Raw genomic sequence first — 26,782 nt, 5'->3', positions numbered from 1 at the left:
CCATCTCCCTTCTGCTTGGATGTAAGTAACCGACCCGTTGCTTCTCTATGTTCCTTTGTCTAGTGAGGCCACCAGCAGTGACGTTGGATGTCGAGCCTAAATTGCTTTTCAGTGGAGATTTCCCGTCACTTCACCACAGACCTTTCTGGGGTTGAGGGCCAGTGAGGTAGACTGTGCAGGGAGCCCGAGCAGCTCCTCACCTGCTTCCTGAGGTGATGGGACCTGAGGAGGAGGCTAAGTGCTGGATTTTCTTTGTACCAGATGAGTAAGTGGGCGGCCTGGTTCTTTACTTTCTTTTCATAGCAGTCAAGTTTAAACAGCCAATGAGGCTGCCTGTCCTGGCTGTGAAAGCCAGGAGTTGTGAGGAGGCATTTCTCGGAGTGCACTGTTGCTGCTCCTATATGCAGTTTAGATCTCTACTTAAGCTGTCTGCAGTGGCTGGAGCACACCAGGAAAACCCGAAAAAGAAATAGTTGGCAACTGTGTGAAAAACCCAAGGGTTCAGTGTTAATAGCCTTGACCTGATTACTAAGGAACAGTGATATGATGGGTTCCTGTTTTCGTTATTTCCCTTTGTGGCAGGGCTAGGGGCTACCTGGTATCCCGGTCTTGATTTAGCAGGTGCATTCCCCAATCTGGAATAAGGCTCCAAAGGAGAGGGAAGCAGCTCTAAGCCTGGAAGGAATCTAAACCATTCATTCCTTCCTTCTGCTAATCAGCGGTGTGTTCTGCTTCAGCTCCAGGCCTCTAGGCTAATTTCCAGGGACAAAGATTCCCTCCCCCATCCCCGCCAACCCCTACCTTCCCAGGTTTGAACACACTGGTCCAGGTCTTACAGACTCTGAGCTCAGCCACAAGGGATTGATTGCCCTTTGAGTTGGACCAGGATGGTGTGCTGCCACCACCACAGTGAGACAACTGAAGATGAAAAGTGAGAACTTCTTTAACCTTCACTGCCCCAGAGAGCAGGTAAATTGTGATGTCCAGGTTTTAACAATATTGCCATTCCCTGTTCTAAGTTCTCCAAGGCTGGGAAAGGACTTGCAAATCATACGTCCTGTGTCGTTTTCTTGTCTTAAATCCATGCACGGAGACCTTACTTAATCAGTAATAACTTTATTTCCAAATTCACTTTTACAGCAACAGTCAGTGTAAATCTTTTGTTAAAACACACAATACACCATATGAACATTCACAGACAGGAAGCTAAGCTAATATGGTTTCATGTCCCTCCCCCCCCACCCTCAAAATTACTGAAGAAATCACGGGATTTGCAAGTGCCAGAAACCGTCCTGCCCAACACTGCAAATTCACGGGCTAAGTCCATTAGGAGGTGAGACTGGGTCAGTGCCCAGGGTAACCCTTTTCAACACTGAAGAGCAACCAGAAGTCTCATGAAGCCACGGGTCTGTATGTGGGACACGCTGATCTCCACCTCTGCCCTCATCCCCACCTCTTGGCTTTACTTGGGGGACAAAGATAAATGCAGGTGAAGGCAGAGATCTTGGCAGCTGCTAGATACAGGCTGCGTGTCTGGAGCTGGTGGGAAAGGATACAGAAATGCCCACGGCTTAGAGAAAAGGATGCCAGGGTCTTTGGGAGGCATGATTGTGGGCTTGGGACCCAGGAAGAAGCCAGAGCAACTCTATGTCCAGATTCCTCAATCCTCACTGCACGTGGCCGGGAAGGCGATGGGAAGGAGCTGGCAGCCTGCTGCACTTGGGAATCGTGTCACTGAAAAGGGTCCTTGGGGCCAAGGACCTCTAGCCCACGTGGATGAAATGAAGAAAAGGGTTACAAAGCAGTTGAACTGCTGCACTCCAAGACTTCCCCTGGCCCATGGTCATTATCTTACAGGTTCCTCCCCCCTCCCCCCACAGCACAAGCAATCGCAAACAGGATACAGTCTCACCATTGAAGTCAATTTAAATGAAACTATTGATAGAGAGCTTGAGGGAACCAGGCATACAGCACACCCTATGTCGCCCACCCCAGGGACACTTGACTCTGGAGGTGGGGAAATGGGGACGGGCGAGTGCCCAGTCCTTGGGAGATTGTCCTCAGTCAGGGTCACAAGCCAGCATCCCCTTGCAATCTCCCTGCCATCACTGACCTGACCCCCCTACACCATGATCTTGACGCTGACCCCAGTAGCCCACCCACACCGTACAAGGGAGAGTCCTCGGCCTCCGGTGAAGGCCCTCAGAATACGGAATTGAAGAACAGAGCACAAGACCTGCAGGAAGAGGAAGCCAGAAGAGATGCGAGAAGAAATGCAGCCAATTTTAGTGGCAGGAATGAGAAGCCACATCACTAACAGCTGTTAAGTCTTTAAACCACACTTCCTTTTTCTTTCTCAGAACCCTTCTAAGAACCGCAGGGACTCAGGGGACAGTGGGAGCCTCAGAGTGGAAAGTTCTGGGCCTAGATGATTCCTTGCATAGAAAGCTCTGACTGCAAATGAAGCCTCCAGGCCTAGAGGGGCGCCCCGACTCCTACCACCGCCCCCAGCATTGTTTTAAACTACCTAAACCGGAAGTGGCAGAACTGGGCCCGAGGTTGCTGAGTTGCTTTAAACGGCAATTTTCTACAAAGGCAACTTCCCTTTCCCCATGGCAGCAGGTGGGACTTGTGCCAGGTCAGCAAGGGCTCTGGCCAGGCCTCTAGGAATGGTGTCTCCTGACTTGTCACCCTTCCTGTCAGGCAGCTGGGGCCCTGTTCCAGGGCAGGCAGTTTATCCCAAGCCCTGCTGTGGCTGTGGGGGCCCTTCCAGAGGGAGAGCTTGGAGGGACCCAGGCGAAGGGCTGGGCCGCAGACCTTCCCCCAGCCAGCTCTGGCTTCATCTCTCTCCTGACGCAGGGCTTTGGAAGACCCTCTTTTAGGGCTGATGTGGGGCTTCTCTGGGCTGTGACCAGAGAGGGCCATCTTCGTGCTGCAAACCAGGCCAGCCACAAGACAAAGGGAGGCCCTGGGGGGTGGGGGGCCCCCACAGCGTCCGTTCTGGTCCTGTGCTTCAGGCCTTCGCAGCCGAGGGTTCAGATGTCAGAATCTGCTCCCTGTCGGGTCCCTGATGCTGAAGAACGCCCTTCAGAGATTGGGAGGCCCCATCAGGCAGGAGCCACACTGGCCCCCCGGGCCCAGTCCCAGTGTGGGGAGTAGGAGACATTCAGGACCCTCAGGAGAGTGGGTTAGAAACCTCTTTACAAGCATTTTAAGATACATGCGTCCTTTTTTTTTTCTTTTCACTATCATAGTCACTCTGGTGAATCCAAGCATAAACAGACAAATCCGACTACAACGTGACAGGGTGCAGACGGGGAAGGAAAGGTGACATCTATGTATATGTTCAGCTGCTCCAGGACAGACAGCATTGCTTCAGCTGGGACGGGGGAAGAACCATTTCCGAGGGGCATGTTTCCCTTTGGGGCGTGTGGAGGGCTGGTTAGCGGCACCAGGTTGAGCAGCGGCTGAGCTCTCTGAGAGGCTGGCAGTCACAAGCGGGGCACGAGTGGGGGACAGGAGGAATGTCGCCCTGTCCTGAGAGGCTGCCCGTCCCGGTGCCAGCTCCACACAGGAAGGGGAGCAGGCCTTCCGAGAGGACGAGGCCCCCCAAGTCCACATCCAGGGTCATTGCCGAGCCCCACCCTGCTTCACATCTGTGACGGGAGGTGGGGGGCCGGGGCTGAGTAAGGTAGGGGCGTCAGGCTCATGGCGAGGGACATGCCAGTTGGATGAATGTAACTTCGAGACAGGTCCCACCTTGTGCCCGGATGTGGCCATCCCTTGATTGCACCCCTTAGTTTACAGTAGGTGCCTCCCCCATCCCAACAATGTCCATTACTGAGAAGGGGGTTGGTGAGGCTGGGTACTCGGGACACTGACGTAATGAGGGGACAGGCAGTGATGGGGCACAGCAGACACACAGGCGTGGGGGGGGGGCAGACAGGTGGCCGTGGGCGGGACGAGACGCTCAGGCCCCCTCCCCACCAGACCCCCCCACACACTGGAGATGCCAGGGGCCCAGGCTTGGGAACAGGCGGTGTCCCCCAAGAGGCACAAGTCCTTACAAGAGAACTGGTTTAGCCCTAAAGTCCCAGGTCTGTGAGGTGGCCAAAATCGTGGCTGCAGTTCCAACCTTCAGAACTCAAGAAAACAGGGTTTCCATGGGGCGGAGGGGAGCCCCTCAGCTCAGGGGCCCCCACCTCTGAGGGTGGGGAGAAAGGCCAGTATGCAGGACGTGAAGGTCAGTCTTCTCTGAGGAAGTAACCCACCGGGTGCCACCCTGCCACCAAGCAACCTTCTCCTCCCGCCCACTGCGCCTTCAGGGTGGAGGGACCAGAGCCCTTCTCCCACAGGCTGCCCTCCAGGGGGGCACACTGACCCGCAGCAGATCGTGGGCCACCAAGAACAGGAGGCCACTTGGTCCGTGTGCTGCGCGCACGGTGGAGGCTGTTTGCCCATCCAGGCAGGGAGCAGCGTCTCCTCCACACCTCCCTCTCCGCTCTCCCTCTCTCCCCCTGCCCAACCCGCCTCAGCCTCTCCCGTCTCTCCCCACCCCCACCCCTTCCCACTCACACAAGGTTCAATGTGCCTGTGGCTCCACCAACGCACCAAGTTGCAAATCCTTTGTTGCTGCCGCTGCCTCTGTGACACCCCTAGGATGGGGCCAGAGGAGGGGCACCCCAAGTCCCTTGAAATTCCCCAGAAGCACCTTTCAGAGCCTCTCCCTCTCCCTCCTCTACTCAGAGGGGGAAAAAAAAGAATCAAAAGTAACTGCCCAAGGAAATGTTGGGGGTGGCCATCTTTTCAAGTGTTTTGAAAAACATTTTATTATTCCTACCCCACCCATCGATTTGGAAAGATGAAATTTGCTCTTTTTCCCGTCACTGATTTTGAAGTCCCGAGCCAGAGCCGAGCGACAAAAGCAGGTTAAGTGATTAACCGATTAACCGACCTGTGAGGAGCAGCTGGGGGAGGGCAGAGGGCGAAGGGTCAGGTCATTATTCTTTTTTTTCCCACACTCTCTCACTCTCTTCTCTCCACGATTACTGACCATCCCGGGGGCCTGATCACAAACCCTGCTTGGCCAGGGAGGCGGACACTTCGTCGGCTAGTGTGGCGAGCTGGGACGAGTCCACCATGTCAATGCTCCCCGTGGAGGACACGTTGCTGAGGTGCCTTGGAGACGTGTCCCCGGACACCACAGGCGACTTGTACACGATCTCCGCCCCGTGGTCCGTCTTGGCTTTGGCATTCTCACGGAAGGTCAGCTTGTGGGTTTCGATCTGCGAGAGAGGAAGGGAGGGATGGTGAGTGGAAGAGCCAGAGGGAAGGGGTGCAGCCCCGCCAACCCCCCCCCCCCAGCCTGGGGTGGGCGGGAGCTGATGCAACGGCGGTGACCATGGTTTTTTATTATTTTCTAACAGCGAATACTCATGCGGGTTCTTCCATCACCTGCCTCCACGCCGCCCTGTTCCTCTCCCCAGAGGCCGTGACCACTGTAGCTTTGTGTACCCTTATAGGGATATGCTACACACACAGACATGGGTAGGTGTGAGCATATAAAAAACTATGCGTGTGTGTGTATACATGTATACATGCAACGTCCACCAGCTTTGTACTGGGCTTTTAGACCTAATACCTTCCATTATCTGTACCGAGTTTCCTCATGCTTGTTGATGGCTGCACGGTATTCCACCACAGCAGACGTAACAAAATTGATCAACTCTCCTAAGGATGGATATTTAGGCTGTTCCAGTCTTTTGCCATCACAAACGACACTGGGTATGAACAACCTTGAATAACCCTGTACGCATATCACTTCACACACATGTAAGTGCATCCTAGAAGAACTGCTAGTCGGTCAAAAGGCACGCACATTTTATTTTGGCAGATACTGCCCAGCTGTAAATGAGTGTGGAAGGAGAAGCTGGAGATTAAGGGACGTCCCCAGAGCCACTGCTGCCCAGCCATGAGCCTCACACATGCCTCCCTTTGCCAGCGACTGACGAGTTTAGAGGTGGCAGCAACAGCGGGCAGCACTGGTAGGTGTGCTAGAAAACATGGTGCAATGAAGCCCTTTTTACAGGAGAGAAATCATGACACAGCCAGGAGCCCCAGGGCTGGGACCTGCAAGGGATACCTGGGAAGCGCAGAAAGCATTAGCCAGAGCTGCAAATGCTACAAAATAATTGTCTCCGGATGAGCCCTGAAGTGGGGGGGCACAGGAATCCGTTGTGGGGTCCTAAGACTTCTTTAAAGAACAATGTGTACACGTGCATGCTTGCACTGCTACACACATCACCTTGTTCGCATACAATCTTAGGAGGCCGTGGACCCCAGGTAAAGAGCCGCGGCTGCTGTGGGCCTGCATGTGGGTGCAGAGAAAAACCAGGCCCCCATTTACACTTATGCTGTTCATTTTGGGTCACTGCTTTGACAAAGCACCTTCCATGCTACTGTATTTGAAAGGCCTTTTGACGTAAGCTTTGATAAGGACGTTTATGTGAATGCTTTTTTTAAAAGATTTGTTCTTAAGAAAAAAGTGACAGGGTCCTGGGAATGTCCCCAAATCCCCAAACTGAAAGGAACTCAGGCAGCGGGGTCCTGTGCTCCACTGCTTGTTAGCAATTTCGCTCATCACAGGAGGAAATGGGGGCTTGGGTACCCGGGGATCGTCTGGGATGAGGGTTGTGTCTTCTGGGCGGTGGGCTGGGCAGAGCCACCAGATGTGAGTTAAAACAGAAGTGCAGACACGGACGTGACTCCTGTTCTCAGACAACCCCCAAGTTCCAGGAACCTCCCATTACACATCTTGTCTGGGTCTCACCACCACCCTAAGATGTGGAGGTTTCTATCCATTTTGCTAAAAGAGAAAGAGGTTGAAAATGTTTGCTGATCTTGCCCAGGTCACACTCCAAGCAGAGTCAAGCCCAGAGCTTTTCTTAGGACATAGAAGCTTCCAGAGAAAGAGGCAGAGACCTTCCCTCAGCAAAGCCCAGGTGCAGTGGGTGAGGGAGGCAAGCAGAGCAGCTGGACTCCTGCAGCTCTGCCCCACCGCCCCGGAGACACGCCGCCTCCTGGAGCCTCTGTCACCGGACACAGGCAAGGAGATGTGTTCCCCGCACCTTGGGAAGCCAGGGATGCGGAAGCATGATGGGAAACAGCCACTTGAGGTCCGCCTTGGAATCGGGGAGACCAGAGGAGTGCTGCGGGGGGCCAGACAGGGAAAGGCCATCCAGGGGCCAGTACCTGTCCTCCTCTCGGCCTTTGGGGGAGGGGGGGGCTCTGTATGCCACCTCTGCTTTAAGACCATCCCAGCAAATGCTTCTCCAAAACCACAGTCAGGTTGGGCTTTCACCCACATGCAGGATGGGGTGTGTCTGTTCGAATCCGACCGCCTGCCGGAGGAGCAGATGGGGGAGGCCTGGCAATTTGCCACGGGGACTCCAGGCTGCCACCAAGTGTGGTGTGATGGAAAGATGGCCCTGCTGCCACTTCCAACCAGCTGGGCCACCTTGGGTGGTGTCCTTTCTTCCCCCAGGTTGGGTCTCAGATTCTGTCCCGTTCTGGGACATTCCTCTTCCTCCCGCCACTCCTCAATCAGCTGCTGGGAGACTGGAAAGTGAGCCATTTCAGAACTTGAGGGCAGGTGTGGGTGGGAAACCCCAGGGGCCGCTTGGGCTGCATTTATGCAGACGAGAAAAGTACAGCCACGGGACCACATCCTGTGATGGGCCCAGAGGGAGCTTGCTCTGGGTCACACACACCCTGGTGGCCCCTGGCCCCCATGCTCACAGGACACCCACAGCGAGACCCAGAGACTCTAGACACTGCCGGGAATGCCGAGGTCCTTTGTCCAGCAGCCTCTGTGGACACTTCCATGACAGACAGGTGGAGGATTTGCTAAAATCTGTATTTCAACATTATTGTTTTGCTCTAACTGCCTAGCGACCCACTTAGAAAATCAGGTCAGGTTCCCATGCCTGGTTCTCGGTGCACTGGGGCTGGCTTTGGGGGTGGCTATTCCCTTTTGTGGATGCTTGCCAACCACGAGGCCTCGGACAGAGGCTCTCACCTTTGACTCCACCAAACAATCACCTGGGGGTTTTAAAACCTCCAGGTGTGGCAGCCGGCGAGAGCTGCTGTGAGCTGCTATGAGCGGCCCACCAACAATCGGCGACCCCCTCAGCCGGGGGGAGCGCAAGGCTCATAACACCAGCATGGGCCAGGGAGCTGTGTCCTACACAACTGGACTAGACTGGGAAACAACGGCTTGAACCGGAGTGTGGGGGGGAGGTGGAAAGAAAGGGGGGGAAAAAAATCTCCAGGTGCCCAGACTGCACCTGAGATCAATTAAGTCAGACTCTCCAGGGTGGGGCCCAGGCACCAAACTTACTACAGCTCCCGGCGACTGCCGTGGCCGAGCTCCACAGTGCCTGCCAGTGGCGGCCCATCCAGAAAACAGGCCCAGCCTTGCCCACCCATTCAATTAACAGCCACACCCAAAGGCAGCCCCTCCCTGCCCCGCCCCCTTACCTTTTTATTCCCTCCACCAGGGACGTGGGTGATATTATCCAGGGAGCCGATCTTTGACTGGACTCTGTCCTTGAAGTCCAGCTTCTCAGATTTCACTTCCACCTGGCCACCTCCTGGAACACAAGGCACACAGAGTGTGGCGCCTGGGGTGAGGGCCACGCAGCACTCCGAGTGGACGCCCACCTTGGAGAGGGGGTACGGCTCTCCTTACTGAGAACGGGGTGGGCCCCAGCCAGTCCTTCCAGAGGGCTAGGCAACAGTTTGCTCCATTTCTGGAATCAGATGTGCATCAAATATTTACCCAGAAGACTCTTCCTCCTTAGATAATGCAAAGGTAAATGGCAGCTCAGCTGGGGAGAAATGAGTCTACACTCTAAATTGGTTGGCTTCCAAGAAGTAAGTTTTTTTTGTCAACATCCTGTAGCGACAACACTCTATGACCTCAGAATTAAACCAACGGTCAAAATGCACCCTAACTAAGGAAGGGTCCTGACACTTCCTCTCTCCTCAGACACTCGGTGCCCTGGCCATGCCTGGGAGAGAGACGTGGCCCGAGGAAGACACTTATGGCAGCTGGCCCTTGAACAAGGGTTTGACCTGCGTGAGTCTTCTTGTATGTGGATGTTTTCCCCAATAAATAGTATATTTATTCCTTGTGAGTTTCTTAATAACATTTTCTTTTCTCTAGTTCACTTTATTGTAAGAATACAGTAGATCATACATATACCATATCAAATATGTGTTAATCCACTGTGTGTGTTATTGGTAAGGTTTCCAGTAAACAATAGGTGATTAGCAGTTAAGTTTTAAGGGAGTCAAAAATTCTATGTGGATTTTCGACTGCGTGGGGCGGGGAGTGGGGGGCGGGCACCTTTAACCCCCAAGTTGTTCAAGGGTCAACTGTACATTCCTTTCTGGGGACGGATAAAGCCACCCAAGAAAGCTGCTCATAGTGTGGGAGGATAGTGACAACAGTTGAGGGACAGTTTCCCTGGGAGGGACTAAACTCCCACAAAATGTCCAAGGGAGCCAGACAATAATGAGATGCATTCTGGGCGATGCTTCTGACGGCCTTCTCCTCCCACGGTAATGGTTCTGGTCCAGATCTGCCCTAAGGGCCTGACTGAGCCAGGCGTCCCTGCTCTGGACTCCCAGACGGGAACCGGAACCTAGATTTGTGCTGTCCAATATGGTGGCCGGCCACCAGCCACACATGTGGCCGCTGACATCTTAATTAAATAAAATTAGTTCAGCTCCTCAGTAGCATGAGCCACGTTTCAGGTGTTCAACAGCCACATGCGGTCAGTGGCACCCATGCTGACATCACAGGGCTCGGACACATCCATCGTCATGAAGGACGACAGGCCTGATTTCTACGTGGTGGGGAGGGGGAGGGGAAAGGGCACCGATTGTATTTTCTGTTCAGTCACAGCAGGGCATGGCAGTGGCCAGGGCTCCGTGTTGTAGCTGATGCAGTTGGTTAAGTGTCCCCATGTTGGCTAGGGACCAAGCTGGGACAACCACACAGCCAGCCTTCAGGGGCCAGAGGGTACCCTCCTGGGCTCCAGACGCCCCGTGTGCAGCCTGCTTGGAGAACCACAGGTGAGGGTTTAGGACCACGACCTACCCTCCCTCTTCACCGTGTTCCTGCCAGCGGGCCCTGCTCAGAAGTGTGACAGGGCAGCCACACCTCCCAGGACGAGGCAAATTCCACCCTCAACACTCTTCTTGATGATGCGTCCCACCCGTCTTCCCAGCCACTCAGGAGAGGCCCACCCAGCCCTGTCCCAGCCCCAGGGCTGCCTAACACGTCCCCACCAGTCAGGGCTACCTGGCTTGTGATGGATGTTGCCTAAGGAGCCACACTTGGAGGTCACCTTGCTCAGGTCCACTGGTTTATAGACTATTTGCACCTGGAGGTAAGAGAAGAGAGAGAGAGAGAGAGAGAGAGAGACAGAGAGAGAGAGAGAGAGAGAAAGGGGGATGGACAAAGAGAATAAAATAGGATTATTTTATTATGGGTGTAACAATGAAAAGCAGCTGTGTAAGCCCAGCCCGCTTGGACAGTGTTTCCTGTTTGCCACGAGGCACACACCCTCATGGTGGAAAAATGCGTTGGAATTCTGCCAACCCTGCCCCCAGGGCGCTGGGTCTTCACAAAATCGCTGTAGGACTGGAGAGCCTTCCATCCCACAGGACAAGGACGCTCAGGGCAAACAGGAATCTTTGTCACTGTGCAGAGCCCATGCCATTTGTTTAGCAAACACACGTGAAAAAGTCACTCTCTTTTTCCTGACATGAAATTGACAGATCACATTTAGTGACGACACAGGAAGAAGGGATCGATATGATCTGTTTGTGCAGCATTTGGAAACTCTTGTTGGAAAAGCGAGAGCCGTTTCTGCGGGGCCTTAAAGAGGAGAGGGCGGTGTGGGGTGGAGAGGTGGCCTTCTCCCAGGAGAAGCTTCCAGAAACCCCAGCACCACCACAGCGAGAGCAATGATATGGTCAGCGAACAGTGTGGCAACTCGGAGGTAAGAGACAGTTGGCATCTGAGTGTCCTGGACATTTCAGTTCTTTACTGAAAGGAGCAAAGCAACACCCACAGAGGACAGGCGGCCCAGCAAACCCCACAAGGTTAGTGCCTCAGCGAGCAGACCGGACACACACACAAGGGAGGCCTCAGGCTCCAGGGCTCAGGCTGGGCACAAGGGGCCACCATGTGGCCCGACCACACTGCCCACCCTCTGGAGGGCAATGACGGCCCCGGTGCCACCCACTGATCTCAGCACAAGAACCAGCTTCCCCGAGGGGCAGTGCCCACGGAACTCCCCATTGGCAGATGAGTCTCCCGGAGGAAGTCTTACAAAGCCATGGCTGTCAGGGCGTCCCCGGATGGGCACTGAGGGACACTTCCCAGCAGTTCCCTGGGTGAGGTCACCTGAGGAGCCCAATCACCACTGGCTTCTGCTCCCTGCCCTGGAGAGAGATGGCCTCATCTCAGAATGGGCTTAACAAGGACACGAGAGAAAAAGGCGAGGTTTCTCCTTAGGTCTAAATCATCCGGAACAATCCAAATTACTTCAGTTAATCAGAATTATGTTGGCGTGTGCCGTTAATTGATAGAGAGTTGACAGGCTGACAGATGGACATGTGCCGTGTGTGCCTGCGGGAGGGAGGGTGGGAAGCCTGCACCCACGAGGGTGGGTGGGTGTGGGTGCAGAATGAACAGTTCTTAGAGACCTTCTGGGACTGGGTCTGGGAGAGAGCTGTGCTCTGGGCTGGGGCACTGAGGAGACGGGGCAAGGGGCTCTGGGAACTTGTCTCAGCAGGAGGGAAAGGGAAGTAACCGGTGTGACCAGGGCGTCCTTTTCTTTCCTTGGGCCTGGATGAGGCAGCTTGTGAGAGGGCGGGGCTGTGTAGGAGGCGGAACCTGGCATGGCACAGAGGGGAAAGGAGTGGTGAGGGTGAGAGCCGAAGCTGGAAAGGGAGCCGGGAGGACAGCAGGCCCAGGAGGGGGGCCAGGAGGGTCCTGAGGTGAGGGAGAGGAGCAAGTCCTGCTGCTGGGAAGTCACCTGCAGGCTGGGGAGGGGTGGGCAAGCCAGGGGGCGGAGCCCAGTCCGGGGTCCAGGGCCCCCAACACACCTGAGGCTACGCCTGTGCAGGGGCTTGGAGCCCCCGCCACCTTTCACCAGGAGGAGAGCTCTGTGCAAAGGCCCCTACTGTAAACAGGCTGCGGCCATGGCCACGTTGCTCAGGCCCGGCCAGGAACAGCTTGTGGCTCTTTGCCAGGTCACAGCCCACAGGCTGGACAAACAGGAGGTGCCCAAGGAAGTCCCGTGATGTCCTGTAACTGCCATCGGCAGTGGGAGTGTACTCTCTCTTCCCAGCCTCCTCCTGAAGGAGCTGTCTGCCGTCTGCAACCCACTGGACCCCAGGGCCTCGGCCTCACCAGCCCTACCTCCCACCAGCCAACGAGACACACGGGAAACCACATGCCCTCCTCCTCTGGCTGGAGCCCAGTCTGCAGTGAAGCCACAAAACCAGGAGTCAAAGCTAAAACAGTGACCATGAGCTGGCGTGGGGTGGGGCGGTCCCCACACCTTCTCTTCCCTTCTCTCGGCACAGAGTAGGTGGCAGTAGTGGCAGTCAGTGGGACAAGGGAGCAGGGACTGGGGCCAGAGGAGACACAGCAGACACTGGTGAGGAAGCATTAAGTTAATGAAGCGCCATGCAGCAGCCGGGGTGAGTGCCCCACACCCAGGTCAGAGGCGGCAGCACATTGCGAGAATAAACCCTCGGGCGGGACACAGATGACGTGCCCGGCATTTTCTGGAGGAAGAGCTTCCTGGGGGCCACCACCACCCCCCTGGGCTGCCAGCCAGGAGTGAGATGCCTGCCCTCAGGAACCACCCCGTCCCCAGCGGGGACCTCAAGGGATCTTGAAACTCCTGCTCCCCAATGTGTTAGGCGGGGCAGTCGGGAGAGGGCTGAGAGAAGGGGGCCTCAGGATGACGAGTTTGCACCCACTGGGGTGAGCAAGGGTCACCCGGGAGGGGAGGAGGACAGCAGTGCTGACCAACCCAGGAGGGGAGCAGGGGGGATGCCAGCCCCAAATCTCAGGGACACATGCACAGGGATGCAGGGTTCCTGGGACATTAGGGAGAAGCCAAATTTCAAAGAGCCCAAAGCAGCATCTCCGTGTCAACGCTTGGCTGCAAGCGGGTCCCCTGGTGCGTTTCTGTCGGGCTCTCCTGTCTCTGAGTCTCTGCCAGGAGGTGGAGATGGTTTTCAACATAAGCGGAAAGGCTTAGGAATCGGCTTGCCCCTCGCAATGCAGAAGACAAACGCGAGCAGAGACTGGACATTGTTGCTCTGAGGTAGGACAGTAAGACCTTTGTGTCTGCTTGTCAAGAGCAAACGGACCAGCTGTCCACAGAGGAGCCACTCAAAGTGAACCTGCCCGGGTAATGGGGGAAGAGGTGACAGCCCCGTCTCAGGAGCTGCCATCTTCAGCCCAACCTCATACGGGCTGTGGGGCTCTGGGGAGCCCGTGGTGGGCCGTGAGTGGACCCCACCTCCCGTTTCAGGCCAGCCAGAGGCTCAGTCATCTGCCCTACGCTGCCCGTGTAGGCCGGAGACCCTTAGGTGCAGGGCACCCCTCCTAGAACAGTGGGGACAGGTGTGGGGAGCCTGGGCTGCATTTCTTGGGGACACAGACAGACCCTGAGCCGGGGAATGGTTTATTCTATGCAATGTCTCGCAACGATATACTCATGCCACTTCCTAAAAACCAGATCCAGAATCGCAGTACGGTGCAGGGAACGTGTGAAGGTACTCACACTGCCGCCTCCTGGCACGTGTCTGATATTATCCTTTGAGCCACACTTGGACTGGACGTTGCTAAGATCCAGCTTCTTATTAATTATCTGCACCTTTGACAGCCAGAAAAAAGGATGAGTGACACACCACAGCCAGATCCGCTGACTTCACGGTGGGGAGAGGCGGCGTCGGCCTGCGGGCGGGAGGGCAGGATCGCACGGCCCCAGCGAGCTCCCCAGGAAAGCATTCCAGAATTGTGCGTGCTCTGAGGCAAGACGCCACTTTACACCATGGGGTTTACACGACAGATCCATCAAGAGGCAATTCTCCACTTTACAAAAGGGTTGCGTCAGGGAGGGTCTAAGGCACCGCCTCTGAGGCCCATGAACCAGAGCTGAGGTACCAGGTTGGGATGGAGGAAAATGGGCTCAATGATGTTAAATGAACATACAAAGTCCCACCTCTGTCCTCCACACACCTCCCAGGGTCCTCAGGACATTCACCCAGACCTTCCTGCGGCTGTTCTCAAACCTGCCTGTCAGGCACTAGATCACCTGCAGGCATTTCTTAAAAACTCCCAGACCCCACCTCTGACCTAGAGTTAGAATCGTGTCTCTGTGCTTCGTTTGGCTGCACCCCTGGGTTGGAGGGTCACTGATGTTCTGGGGAGAACACGGACGGCTTTCTGGAGCAGACAGTCCAGACTCCCTCTGGGAGAAGGCTGTGTCTCCTGGAAGGCAGGGCAAGCGCCGCCCTTCCAGCCACCGGCTCACCCTTGTGCACAACCCCGCCAGGTGCTGACAGGGAACTGGGCAAACGGTCCCAGGTGGTCTCCCCTCAGCTTTCCTGGGCAGGTGTGGCCCAGACTGCAGTGACCCCACTGTAGTTCTGTGAGGCTCCTCTTTCTCCAGGTACCAGCGAGGAGGTAGGGGAATATCAACGTCTGAGTGGGGAATGACTTTGACCCAATTTGTCTAAAAACTGAAATACACAGACAATCACGGCACAGAGAAGAAGAGTTGAAAAACTCTTCAGTTTGTCTCCTAGGGCAATGATGACATCTTCATCACCACGTGTCTCCCCCACAGGAACTCCGTGTCTGGAAACAGTGTGCCTTAGTTTCTATTAATCACAGATAGAAATAACTGCCAACTGGAGTTCCCAATTAAGAACCGGCATTGCTCTCTTAGGGAAATGGTACCAAGACCTCAGCGGCTGGGTGGGGGCTGCTGCCCCAGAGGCCCAAGGTCTGTTAGGATGGCCGTGACTCAGGGTTGCTGCCCTGACCTGGCTCATCTAGGGAGAAGGGTCCCAAACTCTGACCCAAGTGCTAGAGCTGGCCCTCAAGGGGTCCACAGGTCCTCAGCAAAATGAGGAAATGAGGACATGATAGCAAAATTGGTGTATCCAACTTTTTGGTGTTAAAATGGCCTTTCTTTTATTAAATTATTAATTATTAAATCACATTAATAATAGATAATACTTATTATTTTTAGATGTCCTTACTCTGGGGGAAAAAAAAAGATAGCAATCTTTTCTTGGACCCCATCCCCAGCTCTTTTTCCTTAAGTTTGCTGGTCTCAACCCAAAAACCTGGGAAGTACGTGTCTCACCCACCTCTTTATTTCCTTTTATGTTCCCTTAAAATAAAAAGCTATGTATTGTTTTTCATAAGAAAAGCAATATATGGGGCCGGCCTGGTGGCTCAGGTGGTTGGAACGCGGTACTGCTAACGCCGAGGTCGCTGGTCGATTCCCACATGGGCCAGTGAGCTGCGCCCTCTACAGCTAAGATTGTGAACAACAGCTCTCCCTGGAGCTGGGCTGCCATGAGCAGCCCGAGGTCGGCGTGGGCTACTGTGCGCTGCCATGAGTGGCCGGTGGCCAACGTGAGTGGCCAGCAGCCAGTGTGAGCGGCCGGCAGCCAGCAAGAGCTGCCGTTAGCCGCTGTGAGCAGCCGACAAACACCTGGCGACCGACCCCCTCAGCCGGGGGAGCGCAAGGCTCATAATACCGCATGGGCCGGGGAGCTGTGCCCTACACAACTAGACTGAGAAACAACGGCTTGAACCGGAGTCGGGGGAGGGAGGCGGAAGAAAGGGGTAAAAAAAAAAAAAAGCAATATACCATCATGATTTTGGAAAACAGGTTAAACAAAGCAACAACAAAATAGTTTTCTTGCCACCCAAACGCAACCACTATTGCATTTCATTGTATTCCTTGGAAGTCTCATATACATAAAAATAAACTACCATCATATACATAGAAATGGTAGTAATTATTTTGTCCACACAATTTTATATCTTGCTTTATCGAGCAACATACTCTAAGCATTCACCTTGTTCTGCAGTCATCAGAAGCGTTATTTTAAATAACATGTCATATTCCATTTTGTGATAACTGTGCTATCAGACATCACATATTGATTCCATTTTAAACAATAGCAACAGCCTCACCCTGATCACCTTTCTCCACGGAGTTTTTTCCACATTATGGATGATTTTCATAGCATAGAGTCACAGAAGTAGAATTTCTGGGTCAAAGTTATAAATACTCTGAAAAAAACACTCAACACAACTCTGCAAATGGTTTTCTAAGAGGGCTGAATAAACTTACCCTGCGAACACTGTTCAGAACGTCAATTTCACCATATTGCTGCCAATATTGGGCACTTAAAAAATTGTTTCGCTTATTTCTTTGACTAAAATAAATGGGACTGCACTGTTGGCTCATTCTGCATTTCTTTGATTGTTACTAAAATTGTTCCTTTGCCCCCTTTAGGCTGGTAGGTGTGTTTCTTCCTACCATAAAAATGCTTACATTTTTATAGACTCAAATTCTTTGTAATATCTCCTTTGGTTTTTTAAAATGTAAAAGCCACCTCCTTCAGAGGTTGGATAACTATCTAATTCCACATCACCTTTCTCACCTGCCACTGCCTTAGTTGACTGATGAGGAGTCCACTGGAGGCCCTGAGAGGTTCGGTGACTCAGTGGCAGAACCCACACAGGGCTCTAGGTGAGGGTGTTCCTGTGACCACGGCTACGTACGTGACAACTAAGTTTTGCCTGAGCTGTCCTCAAGGCTGTTGTCTCATAAAGCAAATAAAAATAACACTCTCCCTTGGAGAACACTGAAGGTTTCCCCTGCCAGCAAGGAGACACCATGACAGTGCCGAGTGCCTCAGCCCAGGCTTCAGATGGGGATAGGCGGACGAATGCGCTCTCTCACAGCTTCTTAAGGAATTGCTGTCACCCTCTGTTTAATGTCTTTGAATCAATTCGTGCCACCCTCAGATTTTAAGGAGTTCCCACATGAATTCCTTCTTTGGTGACCATTTTTTATCCATAATTTTCCACGGGATAAGGCCTAGAAGCCAACTTGCCTGCTTTCACAAAGAGTAGTTTAGAATTAGAAAACACAGACACATACGTGTATACACACACACACACACACACACACACACACACAATAAAACAAGGAAATTTAAAGGGTAATGGTAAAAGAATGGGAAGTCATCAGCACTGACAATGACAAGACTGATCATTACATTTAACTCTGAGCTTCCTGGAAGCCAAGGCAAAAAGGGAAACATGATGAATTACATAACTCGCCTTATCTGACAAAGAAAACTTACCAGTTTTTCAAGGAAGAGACATTAAGCAATAACAAGATCTGCAGCATACATAGAAATGGTTGGGTTTTTTTCCATGTGGCTTTTTCTTGTTCAAATCCCACTAAAAAAGTAACAAGACTCTATGGGATTTGTCAGTAGACACAGGATATTTACCAAGCAGACCTGAATTACTGCTAATGGTCAAATTTAGCCAACACCCTTTGCAGAACATTAGATTTACAGAAAGGAGAAAAAAGCCTAATGGTTGGCATTATGAAATTGGAATCCTGACACTTAATTACTCATCTAGCATAACATGTATGATACTGAGCCTCAGCTCTGAACAGACACTGAAAATACCCATCATGGGCGAGAATAATGTTTTGGATGCTCCAAATTTTGATCTGGGGATTCCTACTCAGGGGAGAAATTCCTGCGGTCAGGGTTTGGTCCTAGAGGAGATGCGGGGGTGGGGGTGGGGTGGGTCCACTTTGGTTTAATCTGTATCCTGGAGGATCCAAAACAGTCCCAAACCCTTATTAGGCCTTAATCTGGTTCTCTTTGGGCTCATATCTCTCAAGATGCTCCAGACGGCCCAGCCCTCCCCCCAGGTGCCCCCAGCTGGCCCAGGGTCCGTGGGCTGTCCCTGGCAAGATCTGTCTACAAGAGGTCCAGCTTCACCTCACTCGGGGCAAGAGGCCCCCTGCTCAGGATTGGGAGCTGGGACGCTCCGGTAGGAAAGCCCAAGGTGACAGCCTGAGAACTGACACAGGAGAAGTTATGTATCTAGGTCCTGTTAAGTCAACCAGACACAGAAGAGATTCAAAACAAACAAAAACAAAACACAGGAGTCCCTGTAGAATTATTTACATTATTCCTTTAAACACTGACCGCTCCAAGCTTCTTCACAATGATTTGATTTACACAAGCCTTTTCAGAAACACAGAAGCTGGGTACAGGCAGGGATGCCCAGGGGGTCTCGAAGTTACAGGGCTGTCCTGGAGGAGGGACCCAGCTGGCTTTGCCCTCCACTCACCACAGGGCCTGACACCTCAGCCCAGGTTCACCAGAGTCCAGGACAGGCAAACTATCCCAGGGACAAATTCACTTTATTTACTCCACGTAAATGTTCTTCATGTGAGCTTTTTAAAATGAGAACTGGGACTTTGTCAATAAATATAATGAATTTAAGAATACTTCAGTTCGGGGTGGCCGGTTAGCTCAGTTGGTTAGAGCGCGGTGCTCTTAACAACAAGGTTACGGGTTCGATCCCCACATGGGCCACTGTGAGCTGCGCCCTCCACAACTAGATTGAAACAACTACTTGACTTGGACCTGATGGGTCCTGGAAAAACACACTTACAACAAATAAAAGTTAAAAAAAATAGAAAAGAATACTTTAGTTCCTGTGGCCACAGACGCTTAGTGATCTATCGCCATCTTGTGGCCATATCGAATATTGCAGCCCAGCAGCTCTGGTAGGTTTCGGGGTAGGTTTCTGTTCTTCCTGGGCATCTAGGTCCTGTCCAGCCTGGGGTCCTCGCACCCCGTGGCTCAGAGGAAGTGGCTTTAGCTCCATCTGCTCAGAGCCACACAGACCACCCCGACCTCGGGCTCCTGTGCCTTTTTCTGGCCATGAGCCGGCACATCCCTTCTCGCCCTTGGCAGCCACAGGGATCCCCAGTTCTCCTGAGCAGGCAGCGGTGGCCCCACGTGAGCGCCCTCTGTCTCTGACCCTGGATGGCACCAGGCCCCCGGTGCTTCCTTCTCTACTCCCCACTGACCACACGGAGGCGCTGCTGAGGCTGCTGTTGCCTTAACCTCATCTGACCCTCACCTGCCCTCTTCTTCAGTTCAGGCGGCCTCCCGTGACCACTGAAACCTGAGCCTGAGGTGCTCAGCTGGTGGTGCCTTCCAACACCCTCTTTCTTCTCCATCCTTGCGAGAGGATAACGTCCTGTCCTGTCCAGGAAAATGCCCAGCTAGTTCACAGCCAACCCAGCGGGACCTCCCTCTCTATCAGTTGCTAATTCTCCTTACCTCTTGTGAATGAACAAAGCTCCGGCCTAAACCCACACTCCACTGGCTTCCCCAGTTTTCGCTTCATTTTGCTTTTGCTCTGAAAATCTCTAGGACGCAGTTTCCCACTGTGCTCTTCCAGCACTTACTATATCTGGGGTCTAGTGCGAGGCCACAGGGACACAAAAATAATTTTGTTTTGCACTCTTCAAACCACACACGTTCACTGTAGCAAGTCATGGAAACAGAGAAAGGTCCACAGTAGAAAACTGATGCTTTACATTTTCCCCCCACCCAATAATTTCTATTGACCGGCTGTGGTTTTCAGTCTGCAGGTTTACAAGCAGGAACGGCCTTCTGCTCTTCCTTCTTCAGGGAGCGGAGTTATTCTTCGCACAGAGCACTGCCCCTTCTGTGGCCGAACAAACACTGATTGAGCGCTTACTGTACGTGGGCGCTGCGTGAGGCCACAGGGACCCAAAGATCTCAATGTCACCTCGCGGAACCGTCAGCCCAGTACAGACGGAGGTGGCACGAGGAAGTTTAGCAGATCATTTTAAAGGTCTTCTCCATGAATCCCAAGTACCTTCTTTTTTCCTTTCCTTTTCCATTTTCCAGGAGGTTGACATGTTGATCTTTGTTGTAACGGCTGAGATGTTCTTTGGTTCAGACAATTTTCTAGGTTTGCCAGGGAATTTAAGGGGAGGCTGTTATTCCTCTCTTGGCCACTTTCCCACGCCTCCTCCCCAATAAGTTCCAAGAAAAGTCATCCTTTCTCCTTGAACCCTTCAGCAGATGAGGACATATGTCTGTGCCCAGCGTGGTGAGCTGGTGACCTGGGCACCTTCCCCCGTTCCCACTCTGAGCATCAAGTCACTGTCCCTGGACCCCAGACTGTTCTCCCCGCACAGCTCGGGGGAGGGCAGCCCTGGGTGCCAGGGGTGGGTTCCAACCCTGAAAGGGAGTCCCCACCCCCACTCAGCCCTGTCACTGCTGCTCTCAGCAGAGGTGCAAGAACTGGGCCAAACGGTGCCCAGATCTTCCAAGCCAACCTCAGATGAACTCTGGGCTGGCGGGAGGACACTGGGTTTTTGCTGGTGTGTGACAGAGCCACAGGCTGGCAGTTGCTGATGGCTAGTTTCCCTCTAATGAGTCGTCATGGGTACACTGGTCACAATCTTCTCAACGATGCAGAACTGGCCGTGTGGGGTTTTGCTTTTCATTTTTCAAACCAAGAGCAAACGGTCACACTGCTGTGAAAACAGGGCACACGCCCTGCACACGCAGCACTGAGGGAAGGTGCCAACGCCCATGGGAAACATCCCACCCCCTTGGAAGTTGGCTCCCTGGGGGACCTTCTGCCACCAAAGCTTCACAAAAGGGTCAACCTCAAACCCACAACCCATGCAGCTGCCTCAGAGCCCCTTCTGCAAGGAGCAGGCATCTTTCCCAAGAGGAACACAGGCCGACACTGCAGGAAAGTACACACTGGCCCAGGTCTCCCAGGGCTCCGGAGACCAGAGGCACTGAGGCCCCAGGCTCCACCCCGAGGCACCCAGACCCCCTCCCCTGGGCAGGACCTCAGATGGTAGAGGCCAGCAGGCTGCCCCAAGCCTCCCCAGGGAGCAAAGGGCAGGGTTTCAGGTAAGTACCCAATGGACCTAAAGCCCTCTGAGATGCCCTCCCTCCACGGAGACCCAGGCCCCAGCCAAGGTGGTAAACAAAAGCAACAGTGTGGAGGGTGCCTGTTGGGGGTGGGGTGGATTGTCCCAACTGAAAGGGAAACCATGGCTCAGCATTCTGTAACGCTCCCCAGCCCACCAGGAGGCTCAGTGCCCCCAAAACGGCCCAGCCCGGAAGGCCCAACACATCTGTGGCCTTAGAGTGGAGTCTTGGTCCTTGGCACCCCACACATGCTTCCTGGTCTCCCTTCTCCATCCCCCTCTCTGGTGCTGGGTGGGGAAGGTTGGGGATCGTGTCTCCCAAAATTCACCTGCTGAAGTCCTTATTCCCAGTACATCAGAATAGGGCTGTATTTGGAGATACGGTCTTTAAAGGGGTCACTGTGTTCAAATGAGCTCATCAGTGTGGGCCCTAATCCAATATGACCGGTGTCCTTATAAAAAGGGGAGATTGGGACATAGACACCCAGAGAAAAGAACGTTTGAGGACACAGGAGAAGGTGGCCATCTACAAGCCAAGGAGAGCGGCCTTAGAAGAAACCAGCCCTCGACACCTTGACCTTGGACTTCTGGCCTCCAGAACAGGGAGGAAATCAATTTCTGTTGTATACGCTGGGGTTCTGTATGCCAGCCCCAGGAAACTCACACAGTGGGGGGCAGGGACAAGGGGAGGAAGAAGGGGCCCAGGCCAGTCCCCTCTCCCGCCACCTCAAGCTCTCAGAAGCTCACGTCTCTCCACCTTTAGGAGACCCAAACATTTCATGAGCTCCCACTTGCCCTGGGAGAATCAGTTGTTTAAAATGGAACCCCTAATTTCCCCAGAACTGAAGGTTAGAGAGAAACCTAACCTAAACAAATGTCCAATGAATGCCAGAGACATCCACCTACAATTGCTGTGTCATGTCCTAAACATGAGGCAAGCTGGGGGACCTCTGTGGACACCCCCACTTGGAGAACCCCCAGGTCACAGAGCAAGAACCCTATAATCTCTGACACTGTCTGACCAGCAGGGGCTGAAATGGGGAAGGAAAGAACTGGTACTTTCTCTCCCCTGCACAGGGCACTCATGGCTTCATGATGACCCAATAAAGACCCACAACCAACTGTCTTTTCTTGAAGAGGTCAAGAGGGGACTGGGCGCACGTGGGGTGGGAGCCGAGTCATTGGCATACCTCTGCCCTAGGTGTGGGAGACCCACACAGCTTCTCCTGGTTTTCTGGGACCAGCAGCCTCCCCACGCCCTTACCTTCCCGCCTCCTGGCTGGTGCTTCAGATTTTCAGTGGAGCCAATCTTGGACCTGACGTTCTTCAGGTCTGGCATGGGCACGGGGGCAGTCTGCAGGCGGCTCTTGGCTGAAGATGGCGATTTGGGTGGAGTGCGGACCACGGCCACCTTCTTGGGCTCCCGGGTGGGTGGGGTCGGCAGGGACGGGGTGCGGGAACGGCTGCCAGGAGTGCCCGGCGAGCCGGGGCTGCTGTAGCCACTGCGATCCCCAGACTTTCCAGATTCACCTGGAAAGGAAGGAGGGAGTGAGGCCAGGAAGCAGGGTGGGTGGCAGCTAGCAACGGACCTCACAACGGGGCTGCCAGTCCTGAGGGCCCATTCTCAGACCTAGGGCTGGATTTGACAGGTGGGGACAGATCGGAAGCTTGGCCAAAGCAGCAGGAAGCTGCCCTTGAGCCCACACAAGAGAAATGTCCCCTCTTCCTGGCTTTGTCACTTGGGGACAGAGACATGCCATTTCCAGGGAAGCAACAGCATGGTTACCAAGGACCACCCAGAAACCCTTCCCGGAGAAGGGACCAACTCTGCCCATGGCCCATGGTCAAGAGATGGGCTCCAACTAGCTGTGTAGGCTCAGACCAGTCATGTCCCTGCTCTGAGCTCAGGGTCCTCAACTCGAAAATGAAAATGATTATAATGCCTGCAATGTGGGAGGAGGCCAGGCTGGGATGTGTATACGCGCTTTGTAAAACTCTAATGCAACTCCAGGTGGCCTTTTCCCTGATTGAGGGCCACGCAAGGACAGGACCCAGGGACTGCCCTCATTTGGATCCATTAGACCCTTTACCCACAGAGTGAATTTTCAGCTGTTCAGCAAGTTCAAGGCCCCTTTCCCACCAGACCCTTGCCCACCCTCCCCGACTCCTCTGTACCTGGGCTCCAGAACGGTATGCCTGCTCTGTGTCCACCTGTCCCTAGCTCTCCAAACAAGCCATGCTCATGCCGCTGTGCCCTTCCGTTCCCTCCCCAAGAATGCCCTTCCCCCCAACAGGGCACCTTTCCAGACACGATGTGAGTGCCAAGCCCTACAGGAAGGCTGGGGGATGGTTCCTGTCCCAACAGACTGTCCTGTGCCCCTGACACGCTTCTGTCCCTGCACTTCCCGTGCCCTGTTACACTTCTGCAGTTTACTATTCCATCTGCCTCGTGCACCAGTGTTTCTCCAAGTGTGGCCCAGGGACCCTGCATCGAGCCATGATGGGGGAGCGGGACAGGTACACGCAGATTCCTGGGCCCCATCCAGACCTGAGATGACAGACTCTCCTGGATGGGGCCTGGTTCTTCCCAAGCTCCCTGGGGAGTCCGAGCAGGCCCGAGTTAGTCATGGGCTGGACACTGCTGTGCCCAGGGGACAAGGCTGAGCTCCCCTCAGCGCTGAGGGTGACTTGTCAAGGAGAGAAGCATGGCTGTTCTTAGAGTTTGGATTTCCACGTCTGCTGGATGGATATCCCTGCTGGAAGCCGCCAAGCTCTGCGGCAACAGGACCCAGGAGGCCTTTTCTCCTTTTCCACACAAGGAGACAAGGCGGGCGGGGCCCTCTGCCTCCAGGCTCAGGCCCCGCCTCCAGTCACAAGGTGTAGATGTGGGGGTGGCTTCAAATCCTTTCTGTCACTTAATTGCAGAGCGACCCCTGAGCCTGTGCTCTCACCTGAAAAACGGGGCGTGTGGTCACAGCCCACAGCGCTGCGTTTTGAAGACAGGGTGTAGTAACAGGTAAAGCGTCCAGGGCAGTGCTGGCGCTCGCAGGTTTCACGGTTAATGGACGCCCGCGGGGCTTTCACTCCTAAACCCTGGGGAGGGACAGCCCACACCTACAGAACCTACAAGTGGCTGGAGGCACACGCTCCCAGCCCCACGGTCACACGCCAGTGAGGACACACAGGGTTAGGCGGATCCGCCACACACACGGCCGCACAAACCACACACAAGAGGAGTAGGAATTCTGCCTGTTCCGGTTCAGGCTCCACGCAGGAAACCCGAGTTTCAGAGGCATCTCTAACACCTAGGCCACATGCAAAGGGGGTGCCCCCAGGAGAAGCAGGCTCACAGTTACCTCTCTCAGACTTTGCCCCTGCAGGGGTTGGAATTCTCTGCACTTGCTTGGTAGCTTAAAAAGAAGAATCCACAGAAAGCCTCGTTATCATCAAGTTTAAATGGGGCTTAATGAGCTCTTCTCCGTGCTGTAGGCAGCCAGACATGCCCAGCCAGGCCATGCAGCAGAGGCCGGTGAAGCAGGGAAAGGGTTCGGGGGGGCAGGGGACCCCATCTGTCAGGAAACAAGGTCAAGAGGACCCTGAGGGGGATGTGTCCACCTGCAGGCTGCCACCCAAGAGCAGATCCCAAGAGAAAAGCACGTTCTTGTTTCCAGTTACGGCTCCAGTTGTGGGAGTCAGCTGGCATAGTGTTAAGTGAGAAAAAGCAGGATCCAAATCGTATATAAAACCCAATCAGAGTTCTTTAATTACACCACATCCTATGTATTATATACATGAGAAAAATACCACATGAAAAACAAACCAACAGGCCTTAATGAGCGGCTGTCCTTGCAGGCACCACCGTATGGCAAACTGGGCTAAACACCACGGCAAAAACATGCAGCTGCCACCTCGCGCCCAGGGGCAGCTGAGATACTGCTGCACCAGCCTAGGCTCACACACAGCCCGTACGAGAGTCACAGGCTCGAGCACCACCCGGGATCCAACACAGGCCAGATGCCCCCTTAGTTGTGCAGAATCTAAACCTAGTTGCCTGGGACATGTGGCAGCGGGAAGGGGAGCTCAGCCTGGCTGTTCCCAATCCCCAAAGAGGGCGACTACTCCTAACAGCACCACGGGAGGCAAAATCGCTCTTCTGAAGCCTTGCCTGGTACTCAGAACCGAATGGGTTTTACTTGTAGGAGCCCAGGAGAATGGGCACAGCCTGCAACAGCCCGGCTAAGACCCTCAGGCTGTCAGAGTGTCTCTAATACCCCAGCAGGCCTAGCTGCACAGAGGCCGCCTGTGTGAGGTCACACAGTAACCTATCCAGGCTGCTGCGCTGTCTCCAGAGAGCAAGCGCCACCCACGTGTCTGAAAAACACCTCCCAGGAGGTGGACTTGGGGTCAGAGAAGCTCAGAGAAGCCCCTTTCCTCCCACCGGTTAGCATGTGGCTGCATTTCCCTCATGCTGAAAATACGCTGGTTAGACTCAGTCGTGCAAACTCTCTTCGTCAATAAAAAGTGGGGATTCAGCATCTACCTCAGAAAATTGTTGGAAAGATTAAAAAGAAAATGAACATTCTAATGTTTAGTAAACTGCAGGCATCAATTAGCTACCACCAGAGGTTATTCATTGTCAGGGGCCTTCAGAGACGAGGACTGGATTCCAGAGAACATGCTTCTTACCCGTGCCTGGTGGGGTCTTGGGGGACGGGGTGGTTTTTGCTGGAATCCTGGTGGCATTGGCCGGGCCTTTCTGGCCTGGAGGGGCCGCTCCCCGGGGTGTGGCAATCTTCGTTCCAGTTTTAGCATCCGCCCCCTGGAAACCGAAGCAGGGTAGAGTGGTTTTTACCATTAGGAAAGGTCGCTGTCACCTGGAGCCCACGGCAGCCCTACTGAACCACTTTGACTCAAAACGAGGCTAACATTGGGGTGGCCCTTTGCCTACTAGATGCAACGAATGTCTTCTACAATTGCAAGGGTTTGCTGGGCACACAAGGCCACAGCCCCACCCGAATGCCAGCCGTGCTGATGACCGTTGCCTCCTACAGGAGTTGTTTACATGAGTTGTCAGCATGAGTTGTGCTGGTGCATTTTATAAAAAGGCGACAGAGCTTGTTCATTACCCACACAGGATCGGGTCGGTCACCAGGCAGGACATCAGTAGCCCGTTCCCACGCGGACACCCATTTTCTGACTCTCCTTAGGGATTTATTTGACTGACGGTGGTTGGTTTCACCAGAGCCCCTTGACAACACTGTTTGTTGAACCTGACTGAGAGTGCTAACCGAGCTAGACCGTATCCCTTTGTTCTCTCCCAAGCAACCGTCAGGTTTCAGTAACTCCTTGGAGGTGCTAAGGGAGAGCCCTTGGCTGCACCAATTAGCAAACCAGCCAAAAGGTGAGAGCAAGTGTACGAGCACAGCCAGCGGACGGGGCAGTTACTGGGTTTGATTACCCAGTCAATGACCTTGATACATAACACAAAGTCAAAACAAACAAACAAACAAAAAACCAACCTGACGCTAACCAAGGACCTCAGGATGGTTCGGGAGGAGTGAACTAGTGGGACAAACGTTGTTGCACAGCAGTGTTGTGCAGCCCAAGTGGGGGCGACCTGGAAG

At 53.8% G+C, this 26,782-nt stretch overlaps 1 protein-coding gene across 20 annotated transcripts in view; it reads right to left on the bottom strand.

Annotated features, from left to right (window-relative positions):
• Positions 1-4,803: 4,803 nt before the first annotated feature.
• MAPT (microtubule associated protein tau) overlaps positions 4,804-26,782 on the bottom strand; it is a 91,879-nt gene continuing 69,900 nt past the window's right edge. For 14 of the 20 annotated variants that reach the window (XM_074320370.1, XM_074320377.1, XM_019732961.2 and 11 more), the window contains 6 exons: positions 25,845-25,977; positions 22,423-22,688; positions 13,881-13,973; positions 10,370-10,451; positions 8,539-8,651; positions 4,804-5,285 (listed from right to left, as the gene is read on the bottom strand). In XM_074320370.1, the coding sequence (XP_074176471.1) occupies positions 5,070-5,285; positions 8,539-8,651; positions 10,370-10,451; positions 13,881-13,973; positions 22,423-22,688; positions 25,845-25,977 (903 nt within the window). In that variant the 3' untranslated portion in view covers positions 4,804-5,069. The remainder of the gene's footprint in view (positions 5,286-8,538; positions 8,652-10,369; positions 10,452-13,880; positions 13,974-22,422; positions 22,689-25,844; positions 25,978-26,782) is intronic. The other 6 variants (XM_019732962.2, XM_019732965.2, XM_019732968.2 and 3 more) reach the window with 2 other exon arrangements.

The sequence above is a fragment of the Rhinolophus sinicus genome, linkage group LG15 (assembly GCF_036562045.2).
Source record: "Rhinolophus sinicus isolate RSC01 linkage group LG15, ASM3656204v1, whole genome shotgun sequence".
Taxonomy (NCBI): Eukaryota; Metazoa; Chordata; class Mammalia; order Chiroptera; family Rhinolophidae; genus Rhinolophus; species Rhinolophus sinicus.
The sequence above is the reverse complement of the archived record's forward strand: the minus strand, read 5'-3'. Positions and strand labels throughout refer to the sequence as shown.